A 15,354-nucleotide genomic window follows, 5' to 3' on the forward strand; every position below is an offset into this window, starting at 1 on the left:
GGTCTGCAATTGTTTACAAGTTACATAGATGTCCTGGAATGGAGGGGCCAAGTGTAATATACAAAGTTCGCAGATGACACTAAGATGAGTGGTAGGGCCAAGTGTGCAGAGGACACAAAGTCTGCAGAGGGATTTAGATAGTTGAAGTGCGTGGACAAGGGTCTGGCAGATGGAGTACAATGTTGGTAAATGTGAGGTCATCCATTTTGGTAGGAATAACAGCAAAATGGACTATTATTTAAATGGCTAAAAAAATTGCAGCATGCTGCTGTGCAGAGGGACCTGGGTGTCCTTGTGCATGAATTGCAAAACGTTTGTATGGAGGTGCAGCAAGTAATTAAGGCAAATGGAATTTTGAACTTCATTGCTAGAGAGATGGAGTTTAAAAGCAGGGGGGTTATGGTGCAGCTGTATCGGGTGCTGGTGAGGCCACACCTGGAGTACTGTATACAGTTTTGGTCTCCTTACTCGTGAAAGGATGTATAGGCACAGGAGGGCATGCAAAAGAGATTTACTAGGTTGATTCTGGAGTTGAGAGGATTAGCTTATGAGGAGAGACTAACTAGACTGGGTCTGTACTCATTGGAATTTAGAAGAATGAGGGTGGATCTCACAGAAACATATAAAATTATGAAGGGAATAGATTCTCACTCCACAGTATAAATATTTCCCACTGTCTGTGTTTTAGCTTTGACAAAGGGTCACCTGGATTCGAAACGTTAGCTCTTTTCTCTCCGTACAGATGCTGCCAGACCTGCTGAGATTTTCCAGCACTTTCTCTTTGGATAGAAGCAGGGAGCTTGTTTCCACTAGCGGGTGAAATTAGAACTAGGGGAGTAGCCTCAAAATAAGGGGGAGCAGATTTAGGACTGAGTTGAGGAGGAACTTCTTCACCCAAAGGGTCGTGGATCTGTGGAATTCCCTGTCCAGTGAAGCAGTTGAGGCTCTCTCGTTAAATGTTTTTAAGGCGGAGGTAGATAAATTTTTGAACAGTAAATGAATAAAAGGTTGCGGTGAGCGGGCGGGTAAGTGGAGCTGAGTCCACAAAAAGATCAGCCATGATCTTATTGAATGGCGAAGCACGCTCAAGGGGCTAGATGGCCTACCCCTGCTCCTAGTTCTTGTGTTGTGTTACAGAATAACAGCAATTGACCAGCTCTGGCATACAACTCAAGAGTTAAGAATGGAAATAAGGACATAAATGTTGCATTGAAAAGGGAGGCTTTATTTTGCTGATGTTAAGCTGGTTGCAACCATCGTTCATGTAGGTCTTGGAGAAAGGGGTGAAAACCATGATGTTGATTGAGAAGGCACAGAGATAGGGCTAACGGTCATTGGTGTATGTGTAAAAGCTAATGACTTTTTTGAATTATGTCACCGAACAAATTATGAACAGGAGAGAGGTGTGCAATGAAGTTCAATGTAAATGATAGTGCAGCATGAAAAGAAAAGTTATAGGATACAAAGAACACAATCAAGACCAAAGCTCAAACTGAACTTAGGAAAAGCATACCCGAAAAGCAGAACTCAAAATGGAATACTGACTCAAACACTATTAGGATTCCAGCTCAGTTTTTTTGCCGTCAAATATGGAAACATTCTTCCCATTACAAAGAAATTAAGTTAAATTCTTAATGCCTAATGCAGTTGCATTAGAGGCTGCCTTAAACCTACCAAGGGAGATGATCTTTATCTACTTTTGGGTATTGCACTTCGATACATTAAAAAAACACAGCCATAGTCAGAGACAAAAGAAACATAATCTCATGACTTCACCACCCAATTTTTAAGAACCATCCTGCGAAGAGTAGAAGTCGAGATGCAGTTGGATGCACTCGGTCAACCATTGCAACTCCTGTATCAAAGCTCCTCTTGCAGTGTGCCCCATCAGAGAATATTAAACCCCATCCATGAACACATCACAGCTGGAGGCTATCAACCCTGAGCAAGCTGAGGGTATCTCGACTAACTAGAAACTAGCATACACAAAAGTCGTGATACGGGAATTGAGTAGCAACCGCAGTAACTCTACGATGTGCAACTGTGAACAGCCACAAACAATGAATGGAGCATCTATTCCATTATCTATTGCCGCTGAACTCTATAATAATAATAATAATAATAATAATAATAATAATAATAATAATAATAATAATCTTTATTAGTGTCAAAAGTAGGCTTTTTCACTGCAACGAAGTTCCTGTGAAAAGCCCCGAGTCACCACATTCCGGCGCCTGTTCGTGTACACAGGGGGGGAATTCAGAATGTCCAAATTACTTAATAGCACGTCTTTCGGGACTTGTGGGAGGAAAACGGAGCCCCCAGAGGAAACCCACACAAATGCTACTAACCTTACATTAATGCCAAGACACATGCAGCTTTGCAGCACAGAGTAGTAAAAATGCAAAAGTTCCCAGTAATACAAATTAAGCATTATGACATATTTTAGTACTGGTTTCTTCCGAATGATACATTTGGGGTTTAAAAACCAGATTTGCTTTCAGAAAATTTCAGAGTTCATTAAGATGTACGTTCCCAGGAATAGATCTCATACCTGGTCAATTACCAAACAAACGGGACGAAGCCATTCAATTCAAACCTAATCTTTTTCAGGTAAGTGGCTAATCTAAGTTTCCTTTGACTCAACAATTTTCTTTTAAAAAATGATTTTGAGTTGTCATGTTCAAATTGAGACAGCGGTCTGAAGTAATCAGATAACTAAGCCAGACATAACAAAGCAGCGAGGTGTTATATAATGGTTAATGTATTATTGTTTAGATTGCAATTTAGCATAGCGGATACAAAAGTTCATGCATTCTATATTCCAGGGGTGGACAATTTGGCCTATAACTACAAGCAATCTAAGGCACTGATTTTGTTCATTTATCGGTTTGCCTATAAAGCAAAACTGATTACACTTAAAACGTAGTTAGTTTTTAAAATAAATTTGATTTCAAGATGTAGGCATCATTGGCAGGTCTGGCATTATCTCCCCACCTCTTGTTACAGTTAGCTAAGTGTTGATGGTCCTTTTTGAACCGCTGCAGTTCTTGAGGCAAAGATGCTTGCAAATGTTGTTCAAGAGTCTCAGGATTTTGACATAACAAGAATTATGGAAAGGGGGTCAATGTTCAAGTCAGGATGACGTGCAAAGTGGAGGGAAACTTGGGAATTAAGAGTGTTTCCATACACCTGCTGTCATGGTCCTTTAAGCTGGAGGTCACGGGCTTCTGTTGAAATGTTTTGGCCAGTTGCTGCAAAGTATCTTACAAATAACACACACTAAGCTACAGCAGAGTAACAATGCATGGGGAGGGGTGGATGTTTACCCTAATAGATAAGGAGCCGATCAAGCAGACTGCTTTGTCCTCGCTGGTGCCAAGCTTCTTGTTTGTTATTGCAGCTACAACCATCTAGGCAATTGGAGAGTATTCCAGCACATCCCTGGCTTGTGCCTTTCAGTTAGTGGAGAGGATATAGTGACTTTGAGGAGTCAGGGAGTGTGTCACACAAGATTGACCCACTATAACTGGCCCAGTCTGATCAATGATAATCCCCAGGATGCTGATGTTTGGGGACTCAATGATGGCAACATTGAATATCATTACAAGGTGGTTAGGTTCTCTCTTCTTTGAGATGCTCATTTCCTGGAGTGAATGTTACCTGCCATGTATCAGCTAGGGATATTCTCCAAGCATTGCAATATATGGGCATGGTAAGTTACATTATCTAAGGAATTGCAACAGAGATGAACATAGTGCAAACAACAGTTGTCAGCTACATGTTTGACATTGAACAAGGTAAAGTTATTGGTGAAACAGCTGGTGACAGTTCGGTCTAGGATACTGCCCTCTGGACTACTGAAAAGTGCCCTGAGGCAGAGAAGACTGGCCTCCAACAACCACAACAACCTTCCTTTGTGCCAAGTATGTCTTCAGCCACCAAAGAGTTTTTTCCCCTGATCCCCATCAACTTCAATTTTACTAGGGCTCCTCCTTGATGCCGTACTTGGTCAAATGCTGCCTTGGTGTCAAAAGCAGTCAGACTTCACCTCTAGAATTCAGCTCTTGTGTCTATATTTGTGCCAAGGCTGTAATGAGGTCTAGAACTGAGTGATCTTGGTGGAACCCAAACAAGAGCACCAGCGAGCAGACCATTGGTGAGTGAATGCTATTTTCAATGTGCTGTTGACAACTCCTACTGTTTCCTTGCTGATGATTGGGAGTAAGCTAATAGGGCAATAATTGGCCGGTTTGGAATTGTCCTGCTTTTTGTGGACAGGACATACCTGGGCAATTTTCCACATTGTCGGGTAGATGCCAGTGTTGTAGCTGTACTGGAACAGCTTAGCTAGGGGTGTGGCTAGTTCAGGAGTAAAGGTTTTCAGCACTACAGCCGGGATGTTCTCAGGGCCCATAGCCTTTGCTGTGTCCAGTGCACTTAGCCGTTTCTTGATGTCACGTGGAGTGAATAGAATTGGCTGAAGACTGGCATCTGTGTTGGTAGGGACCTCAGGAGGAGGCTGAGAAGGATCATCCACTCGGCACTTCTGGCTGAAGATTGTTGCAAACACTTCAGGCTGTAAAGCGCTTTGGGACATCTGGAGACATAAAAGATGCTATATAAATGCACATTGTTTCTAATAAATATGTTTAGCATTTATAGACTACGCCATGGTCTATTTATTCAACTTCCTTCTTAGGCTAAGGAAGATAATATAAGGCCACCCCCTGGGTTCAGTACAAATTGGAGAGTAAAGGCACACTTGAATCACAGGGAGCAAGGGTTTACCTTCAGGAGTATCCTGATAAACTAAACACAAGAGAGTAATCTAGAGTTGTTACTTTCTTTTTCTTTCTAATTACCCAATTATTTGTATCAGCACAATTAAATAGTCAGTCATGTGTAGGCAACAGAATCTTGAGAAAAATAGAAGCCAATCAAACAGCAATCCTAATAGTTGTGCATTACAAGACAATCCTATTGCCCTACGTTAACCTTTCATCAGTTAAGAGAGTTCCTTCATGTAGCTCTATTCACAGGATCAAAAAAAAAAGCCTTAGGGAATCAGATCATTTATCGTACTTACCTCTTATCAGCATTTAGTCTGGTGATATTTTTCTTAAAACAGATTCTTGGCGTTATACTCAAGTTTGTTTAAGCAGAAAGATTACCTGGCCATTAAAGTTCTTCAGTCTGTCCTGGCCACACGTAGAAATTGAAAAGATTTACACATTCCATATCAACAAGCTGCAACTAAGAAATGATTGTGAATCTGCAACTTGTGGAGTCTGACCATCTTGCTCAGTGATAAACGGAGACATTGTGTTTTGAGTTGAACAGAATCAGAATGAAAGAAAATTCTGAAGAATTCAGTGTTGTTTAGAATATTAGTGCATTGCAAAATAAATCAGACACACAATTTCCTCTTGAATTACAAAACTTGTTTGAAGTATCTGCAACGTGCTCTATTAACACAGTGAACTAATTAACAGAAAAGTAGGATTAACGGAAAAATGCAAACATGAAGATATAAAGTTTCACCCTCTGTCTTCCCAGGAAGATTTTTAAAGTGAATCTTTGCCTCCATATACACAAAAAATTACCCAATGAGTAAACTGAGTTTTCCGTAAAAAGTAAATATATCAGAGCTACTTACTTCTTGTAAGCTGTTTTTACATTGTAAGAGGCAGCAGAGTTCAAAATTGGAATGCCAAGGTCCATATATATTTGTTTCCACACAGAACCACTGTCAATCTGCAGAGAGAAGCAGAATTTAGTAACTAAATTTCAGATAGCAGACAAAAAAAAAAGACAATATTCTAAAATAGTTCATCAATCCAGCTTTGTATGGTTCTACTATTACCCAGTAACAGTTCACACAATCAATTCTAGTCAACTAAAAGACTAATTTGCCACATCACTTCATCCACTCGACAGAAATTCAGAATTTCCAGTTACATAATTGTTTGTGTAACTAAACTGGGATATTTTCAGGAATGTTGACAGTTTTCTAAAGATTGTTAGGCGATGTCATTAAATAATTTAAGCAGAAAGTATATTTGAGATTTAAATATATGAAACTGGCAAAAATATACCACTGAGGCATTTCCAGCTAAAATGATTCAGTCAAGAGCTAATGTAATGACATATATTGATAGTAGTTGTGAACTTGACACTTCAATGACTAATCTAACAGAAAGGTTCACTTAAATGACATCCACTGAATACGGCAGGCAGCATTTTAATGTATTTTACGTTTATTTAATGCACACAATTTAAAAAAGATTCTAATTAAGGGACAATTTAACGTGGCCAATCTACCTACCCTGCACATCTTTGGGTTGTGGGGCTAAGACCCATGCAGACACGGAGAATGTACAAACTCCACATGGACACTGACCCGGGGCCGGGATTGAACCCAGTCCTCAGTAACGTGAGGCTGCACTGCGCCACCATGCCGCCCGAATGCACACAATTTCAAACAGTGTAGTGCAATAAGTTTCCAACGCTATCTTTTGCCAAAATTGATTACAATGTATAGGATACCAATTCATTTCAAAATACAATGACACACATGTAGCCAAGTATAAGACAGAAGAAAATATTCACTCAACGAAGCCAATTGAGGTCTATAGGTAAAGCTATAAAGCAGCAACGGTCACTGAAGCATAAACAAATTATTTACATTGAAAAGCAGCTTTTTGATGTTAAATGTCCCTATTTGTTTACTTCACATACAGTTCATTATGGATGCAAAACAAGTAGGAAGTTTCAGCACTTTAGGAAACGAGAGTTTACGGCTGGTTAGTTTAATTCTGCCTCACTATAATTGCTACCCTGACAAATATCACCAAACACGGTGAAAACAGCTGTAATTGGCCTTATTATTTTGTACAAAGTGCTAATTTCAATCTAGTTTGTCCTGGGAATGGTCAGTTGGATCAGTAGTCCAGAGAGTCTCAATGCAGTAGAATGTTTCAGCACCAAAACCATCAGCACTCATCACATCAGGTGGCTTCATAACCAAGTTACGGTAGCCATCCATGGATGGATAATTTCGGACACTTGTCCAATAGGTTGGCTAAATGTGGTTAAAAATAGAAATCCCGGGCGGCATGTGGAGCAGTGGTTAGCACTGGGACTGCGGCGCTGAGGACCCGGGTCACTGTCCGTGTGGAGTTTGCACATTCTCCCCATGTCTGCGTGGGTTTCACCCCCTCAACCCAAAGATGTGGTTAGGTGGATTGGCCATGCTAAATTGCCCCTTAATTGGAAAAATATATATAATTGGTTACTCTAAAATTTTAAAAAATATAGAAATCCAAATATGGTTAATTACATTTTGGTTAGTAAATTTTGATAAGACAGCCATTGAGTATAAAGTCTCAGCACTCACTTTTACACAGCATTTGCCGAAGTACTAAACTTTTTGCCAACAACACTGCATGGAAAGTGGAGTTGTCAACATTCACCAAACTGAAAACCACTCCATGTCAACAGAACAAAGCAAACCAAACTAAAAACAAGCAGCATCTAACTGGAGAATGCAGGGGTGGGTCGAAAGAATCTTGTTCTGAGAATTAACATTCTCAGCAATCATTCTGATGATGTCCATGTGCCACTTTAAATTGTTGGACATAAACCTAGAGCAAAGGTGTGCTGTTTCAGATTAATTCTTGCCAGAACTCCAGTCTTTGGTCAAATAGATAGTATGAAAAGTTTTACACTGAATGGTGGCAGATGGTGTGCTACATCTAGCAGATATCGGAGATATTTTAAATTGAACTTGATTTAATAAGATCTTTTTCCCTTTAAATAAAAAGAGCATTTAGTTTTCATGAAAAACAAAGAGCAGCACGGTAGCACAAGTGGCTAGCACTGTTGCTTCACAGCTTCAGGGTCCCAGGTTCGATTCCCCGCTGGGTCACTGTGCGGAGGAGTCTGCATGTTCTCCCCATGTCAGCGTGGGTTTCCTCCGGGTGCTCCGGTTTCCTCCCACAGTCCAAAGATGTGCAAGTTAGGTGGATTGGCCATGATAAATTGCCCTTAGTGACCGAAAAAAAAAAGGTTACAAAGGTTATTGGGTTACAGGGATAGGGTGGAAGTGAGGGCTTAAGTGGGTTGGTGCAGACGCAATGGGCCAAATGGCTTCCTTCTGCACTGTATATTCATGTTCTATGTTCAACATTTACCAACATTTTCCATTGATTCTGGTACCAAAATGAGCACGTGATGAAAACATTTTATCCTAGCCTTGTATCTGGCTGGTCAGCAATTTCTACTGGACAGCACTGCTTCAGGGAATGTTGAGTTGTGGGTGTTGCGAATGTCTGCGGGGGGGGGGGGGGGGGGGGGGGGGGGGGTTGCGATGTCAGTGGGTGCACGGTGTGGAGGGCCTTCAACTTTGAGATCTGGGCACCCCAGAGGAGCCGATCTTGCCGTCGTCTTTTGTTCCCCGCTCCAGAAATAATTCTAAGGGCCTGATTCTCCACTTTCTAGGCTATTTCTATAACTAACAGGCCTATACTTAGCTTCGGACTGGCCCTACAGGTCAGGGGAACAAATGGCCTTTCGTTCAGATCCTGAGTCTACGGGATTCAAAGCTGGTATGGACTGGTAGCTAGGAGCGCCTATCTCGTAGCGAGCCTTGACTTGAGACTTATTTGCTTGGAGGCAACAAGACAGGTCACTGTCAAGGGTTGGTTCAAGTTGCTCAGTGACCCTGCCAAAGAAGAACGATTTGAACTTGGGGGCTTTACTTTATAGTCCCCAGGGGTTTCCCGCCCTTCGGGGCGGACCCCGTACCTGGTTCCAAGTGATTCGACTACTTTCCGATCACTTGAATCGATTTCTCCAATGCTGGAGCGGTTCCCTGATCTCTGGGCGGTCCTAAGTGTCTGTTGGCCTTCCTTTGTCTTGGCTCCTGCTGGCGCCAAGGAGTCTGGCTTGGCTTTGTTTACCTTAACTGTTGTCATTGTGCCTGGGAATCGCACATTACTATGTAGATGGCTGCTACATTACTATGCAGATGGCTGTTTCGGTGCTGTCTGGTTGTTTTGCAGGTTCCAATATACATGATTTCTGTATTTGCTAGTCTTTGCCTGTGTTGGCTGAATTTCCCTTCAGCCTTTGCGGTTATCCATTTTAAGTCGGGAAGTGGCCAACTCAGGTGGCTACAGAGTGCACCTCCTGTGAAACTTTTCTGGTGCGAGGCTATAGAGAAAAATCTTTCCAAGTACCAAGTAGGGTTCAGTTTACAAGGTACAATGTTTTTATGCTTTTTTCGGATGAGAAAGGTCCTACAGAACCTAACTACAGCTTTTGCATGGGCTGCAATGGGAAAATTTGATTTGCTTAAAGGAGTTTCACTTAAAGTTGCACTTTTCAGGCATGCAACGGCAATGTTAAGCGAGGAACGATTGTATCAGGTAACTTTTTGAAAAAGTAATATGAACAACTATTTAATCAAACTGCCCACTTCGGAAAGGTTATGTTAAATGAACACAAATTTAAACTTTGTCTTGGGCATCAACACTTAATTTGGTATAGTGGTATCAAAATAAGGGTGCACATTAGTTTGTATCAGTGTTTCCTTAAGAGTTCCCCGTTTTAACTTTTGTAGAGTTGATGTAAGCAAAGTGCAAGCCTACAATGGAAGGACCTTCAAGCAACTTGTCCCAAGTCACTATTGAACAATTTGATAATCAAATTCCAGGCTGGAATGGCAAATATTTTAAATGTTGTTCAGCAATTCTCTATGCAACCAAATTATACAAGCAAACCCAAGTGGTGAGAGGGAGAAAAAACCCCATAAAATTTTGAAATAAATACACATCACACAAACCAATAAATATGGCCATTCATTCCTTAACCTCTGATAATGTTTTTTTAAAATATAAATTTAGAATACCCAGTTCTTTTCTTCCCCAATGAAGAGGCAATATAGCGCAGCCAATCCATATATCCTGCACATCTTGTGGGTTGTGGGTGTGAGGCCCACACTGACACGGGGAGAATGTACAAACTCTACACGGACAGTGATCCAGGGCCGGGATCAAACCCAGGTCCTCGGCGCCATTCGGCAGGAGTGGTAACCACTGGATCACCATGCCGCCCTGAGGTAATTGGGCACCGTTTACACGTATCGGTGTCAGGAGGAAAGAACCAGAAGTGCACGAAAAGGCAGAAATAGGAAGATAGGCAAGAGCTGTGCTGAAGCTGCAGCAGGAGACAGCATGGCTGAGGACCGGACCCCTGGGGTGTCGACGCAGCGATCAATGGAGCAGTTGATGCAGGTCATCCAGGACGGCTTTGCCAAGCAGAAACGGGACTGTCTGGACACGATTAAAGAGTCGATTGATCGGCTGGGGCACAGATTGGACGCCCAGGATCGGGCGATCCAGAAGGTTGAGAAGGCGCTGGCTGAGCAGGAGGAGCATCAAACAGCGGTGGAGCTGGAGGTGGGGATGTCTGCGGGACCAGCAGACAAGAATTCTGGAGAAGGTGGAGGACCTAGAGAATAGGTCCCGCCGGCAGAACTTAAGAATTGTCACGCTCCTGGAGGGGGATGAGGGAGCGGATGCTGGGGCATACGTAGCGGGTATGTTCGAAAAGCTGCTGGGGGAGGGGGCATTCTCCCGACCCTTGGAGGTGGACAGGGCGTATCGAGCGCTTGCGAGGAAGCCGCGAGCGGGGGACCCTCCGAGGGCAGTGGTGGTGAGATTCCACAGGTTCCTGGACAAGGAATGTATTCTTCAGTGGGCCAAGTGAACGCATAGCTGTACGTTGGACAAGAGTATCCTCCGGGTGTACCAGGACCCGAGTGTGGAGGTGGCTAGGAAAAGGGCAGGCTTCAACCAACTTTAAGTCAATCTTCTTCAAGAAACAGGTGAAGTTTGGACTGCTCTATCTGGCTCGTCTTTGGGTCACATATGAGGACCAGCATCATTATTTTAAGTCGCCCGAAGATGCGCTGAAATTTGCGAAAAGAAAAGGAGTGGTGGGGGGCTGAGAACGCTCTAACTGTGATGCAAGCTGTTGGCTTATATTGGGCCCCTTTCTTTTTTAAATTTGTTTTTTCTCCTCTTATTTTTTCTCTTCTGTTTTTGAGTTCTGTTTAAGAAGTGGGGGGAGGGGGGGAAAAAGTTCTCTTGTTTTTGGGTTTCCTTTTTGGTGGATATTGGCAATGTCTTTTTCGTTGATGTGCACTTTTGTGGGATGGAGACGTGCTTGTTTTGAGTTTCGGTGGGTGGTGTTTTTTTTGCAGCTGGGTGATTGTGTGGGGATTAGAGGAGGGGATCTGTTTGTATGAGCGGGGCGGGGGGGGGGAGGAAGTGAGGGAACAATAGGTGGGAGACATTTTGGCGCCGGGGCGGGGGCCACCAAGCTCGCTGGGTAAGCTAGCTCACGGAAGCACAGTGGGGGTGTGTGCATATGTTTAGTTTATTATATAGGTTAGATTTTAGAGTAGTGTTGCTGGGGGGGAGGGGGGGGTGGAGTTGGAATAAGTGGTTCTGCTGACGAGGGAGGGACTTCGGTAGAGGGACAGTGAGGAGGTCTGTGGCGGGGCGGAGGAGGCGCGGTGCATGGGCTGGGGGCAGGCCCAAGAAAGGGGATGGCTGAGCAGCCGAGGGGGCACTTTGCCCCCCAACTCGGCTGATCACCTGGAATGTTCGAGGGTTAAATGGGCCGGTTAAGAGGGCACGTGTGTTCGCGCACCTGAGGGCACTGAAGGCGGACGTGGTAATGTTGCAGGAGACACACCTTAGAGTAGTGGACCAGGTTAGATTGAGGAAAGGCTGGGTCAGTCAAGTTTTCCACTCGGGGCTGGATATAAAGACTCGAGGGGTTGGGATCTTGATTAATAAGCGGGTGATATTTGAGGTGGGGAGAATAGTTTCGGATGCGGGGGGTCGATATATTATGGTTAGTGGTAAGCTGGAGGGGATGAAGGTAGTGCTGGTTAATGTATGTGCGCCAAATTGGGATGACGTGGAATTTATAAAGAGGATGTTGGGGAAGATACCGTACCTGGACTTGTACAAACTGATCATGGGAGGGGACTTTAATACAGTTATTGATCCCAGCCTGGATCGGTCATGCTCAAAAATGGGCAGGGTGCCAGCAATGGCAAAGGAACTGAAAGGGCTCATGGAGCAGATGGGGGGCGGGGGGGATCCATGGAGATTTAGGCAGCCAAGGGTGAAGTTTTCCTTCTACTCCCATGTACGTAAGGTATACTCTCGGATCGATTTATTTGTTTTGGGTAGGGCCTTGCTGGCAGGGGTGGTGGACACAGGGTACTCGGCGCTTACGATCTCGGACCATGCTCCACACTGGGTTGACCTGCAGATTAGCATAGATAGCAATCAGCGCCCGCAATGGAGGTTGGATGTAGGGCTATTGACGGACGAAGCGGTGTGCGAGAGGCTGAGGAAATGCACATGGAATTACCTGCAGGTAAACGATACGGGGGGGAGGTCTCAGCAGTGGTGGTCTGGGAAGCACTGAAGGCAGTGGTGAGAGGAGAGCTGATCTCGATCCAGGCTCACAGGGACAGGACGGACAGAGCAGAGATGGACCGACTGGTAAAAGAGATTGTACAAGTCGACAGGAGGTACGCGGAGACTCCAGAGATAGGGATTTTAAGGGAACGGCGGAGGCTACAGTCGGAGTTTGGCTTGTTAACCACAGGGAGGGTTGTGGAACAGCTCAGAAAGGCGAGGGGGGCGATATACGAGCATGGTGAGAAGGCCAGCAGGATGCTTGCACAGCAGCTCAGAAAGAGGGAGGCAGCTAGAGAAATAGGGAAAGTTATCGACGGGGATGGGAACTTGGTTGGGGACTCGGCAGGGGTAAGGCGATTCGGGATTTTTACAGCAGGTTGTACAGGTCGGAACCCCCTGCAGAGCCGGAGGGGATGAGGCACTTCTGGAGGGGCTGACTTTCCAGAAGGTGGATGGGGAGCTGGTAGAAGAGCTGGGGCCCCCGATCAGATTAGAAGAGATAGTGGAGGGCTTGAAGACCATGCAGTCAGATAAGGCCCCGGGACCGGACGGGTACCCAGCAGAGTTCTATAAAAAGTTCTCCGGGATATTGGGACCGGTGCTGATGAAGGTGTTTAACGAGGCAAGGGAAAGGGGGGGTTCTGCCCCAGACGATGTCACAGGCTACGATTTTGCTTATCCTGAAACGGGACAAGAACCCGGAGCTATGTGGGTCTTACAGGCCGATTTCCCCGTTGAATGTAGACGCCAAACTGCTGGCCAAAATTTTGTCCTCCAGGATTGAGGATTGTGTGCCGAACGTCATTGTGGAGGATCAGACGGGGTTCATTAAGGGCAGGCAGCTGGTGGGCAATGTAAGAAGGCTGTTTAAACGTGATCATGATGCCCCCTGAAAGTAGGGAGGTGGAGGTAGTGGTCGTGATGGACGCGGAGAAATTATGCAAACGACCTGCTTTTGTATGTTTCGGATCCAATTGAGGGGATTGAAGAAATCATGGGGAATTTGGCCGGTTTTTGGGGTATAAGCTTAATATGGGGAAGAGCGAGATGTTTGTGGTCCAGGCGAGGGGTCAGGAAAGGCAACTGGGCACTATTTTTTGTAACTTTGTTAGATCACATTTTATTTAAATTATGTTATCTATTAGTAATTGTGTTATCTTTTTTGTTGATTTGTAAGGTGGAAAAATTGTGTTTGAAAACTTTAATAAAATATTATTTTTTTTTTTAAAAAGGAGAGGCAACAAGGGGAACTGCCGTTTAGAGTGGTAGGGGACAGTTTCAGGTACCTAGGTATCCAAGTGGCGCGGGATTGGGACCGGCTACATAAATTGAACTTGGCCCGGTTGATGGATCAGATGAAGGATGATTTCCGGAGATGGGATGCACTCCCGTTGTCTCCAGCAGGCAGAGTCCAAACGGTGAAAATGACGGTCCTCCCGAGATTCCTATTTGTATTTCAATGTCTCCCAATCCTCATTCCGCAGTCCTTTTTTAAGCGGGTCAATAAAGTTATAGCGGGCTTCGTATGGGGGGGCAAGTCCCCGCGAGTGAGGAGGGTAATGCTTGAGCGGAGTCGGGGGGAGGGCGGGCTGGCGCTGCCGAACTTTAGCAATTATTACTGGCCAGCTAACATAGCCATGATTTTTTTGGGGGGCGGGGGGGGGTCCGGCATGGGTGCGTATGGAGGTGGCTTCTTGCATGGGCACAAGTTTGGGGGCGCTGGTAACTGCGCCTCTGCCGTTCCCGCCGGCGCGGTACTCCACCAGCCGCGTGGTGGTGGCGGCCTTGAAAGTCTGGGGGCAATGGAGGAGACATGTGGGAGCATTGGTCTGGTCCCCAATCTGCGATAATCACCGGTTTGCCCCGAGGAGGATGGACGGGGGGTTCCGAATATGGCAGAGAGTGGGGATTGAGAGGATGGGGGACTTGTTTATAGAGGGGAGCTTTTCAAGTATGAGGGCGCTGGAAGAGAAGTTTGCATTGGCGGGGGGAAACAAATTTCGATATCTGCAGGTGCGGGACTTTCTGCGTAGACAGGTATCAACCTTCCCACTCCTGTCACTAAGGGGGATTCAGGATAGGGTGGTTTCTAGGGGTTGGATAGGTGAGGAGAGCGTTTCTGACATTTATAAGGAGCTTATGGGATCAGAGGAGACGCAGACCGAGGAGCTGAAGCGAAAGTGGGAGGAGGAGCTGGGGGGGGGGGGGGGGGGGGGGGGGGGGGGGGGGGAGGGGGAAAGAGTTAGAGGAGGGCCTTTGGGCAGATGCGTTGAGTAGAGTCAACGCGACCGCGACGTGCGGCAGACTCAGCTGATTCAATTCAAGGTTGTTCACTGGGCTCACATAACAGTGGCCTGGATGAGCAGATTCTTTGGGGTGGAGAATAGGTGCGCAAACTGTGCGGGAGGACCAGCGAACCACGTTTCCATGTTCTGGGTATGTCCAAAGCTGAGGGGATTTTGGCAGGGGTTTGCTGACGCCATGTCCATGGTATTAAATGTAAGGGTATCATTGAGTCCAGAGGTGCCGATTTTTGGGATGTCGCAGGATCCGGGAATCCAGGAGGAGAAAGAGGCAGACGTTCTGGCCTTTGCTTCCCTGGTAGTCCGAAGGCGGATATTACTAGCATGGAGGGACTCGAGGCCCCTTAAATCGGAGACCTGGCTATCGGACATGGCTGGCCTTCTCTGCCTGGAGAAAATTAAGAGGGTCATTGTTAGGGTTCGCCCGGAGGTGGCAACCATTCATCGACTTCCTCACAGAGAATTAATCATCAGCAGAAGGGGGTGAGGGGGATAGGTTAGCGTAGATTAGGGGGTTAATTAATGTTGGGACCTGTGGGGGA

General features: G+C 45.3%; 1 protein-coding gene across 10 annotated transcripts in view; it reads right to left on the minus strand.

Annotated features, from left to right (window-relative positions):
• The window catches only part of arid4a (AT-rich interactive domain 4A), a 187,505-nt gene that overhangs the window by 67,863 nt on the left and 104,288 nt on the right, over positions 1 to 15,354 (minus strand). For all 10 annotated transcript variants that reach the window (XM_072489314.1, XM_072489269.1, XM_072489277.1 and 7 more), the window contains one exon: positions 5,660 to 5,757. In XM_072489314.1, the coding sequence (XP_072345415.1) occupies positions 5,660 to 5,757 (98 nt within the window). The remainder of the gene's footprint in view (positions 1 to 5,659; positions 5,758 to 15,354) is intronic.

The sequence above is a fragment of the Scyliorhinus torazame genome, chromosome 2 (genome assembly GCF_047496885.1).
Source record: "Scyliorhinus torazame isolate Kashiwa2021f chromosome 2, sScyTor2.1, whole genome shotgun sequence".
Taxonomy (NCBI): Eukaryota; Metazoa; Chordata; class Chondrichthyes; order Carcharhiniformes; family Scyliorhinidae; genus Scyliorhinus; species Scyliorhinus torazame.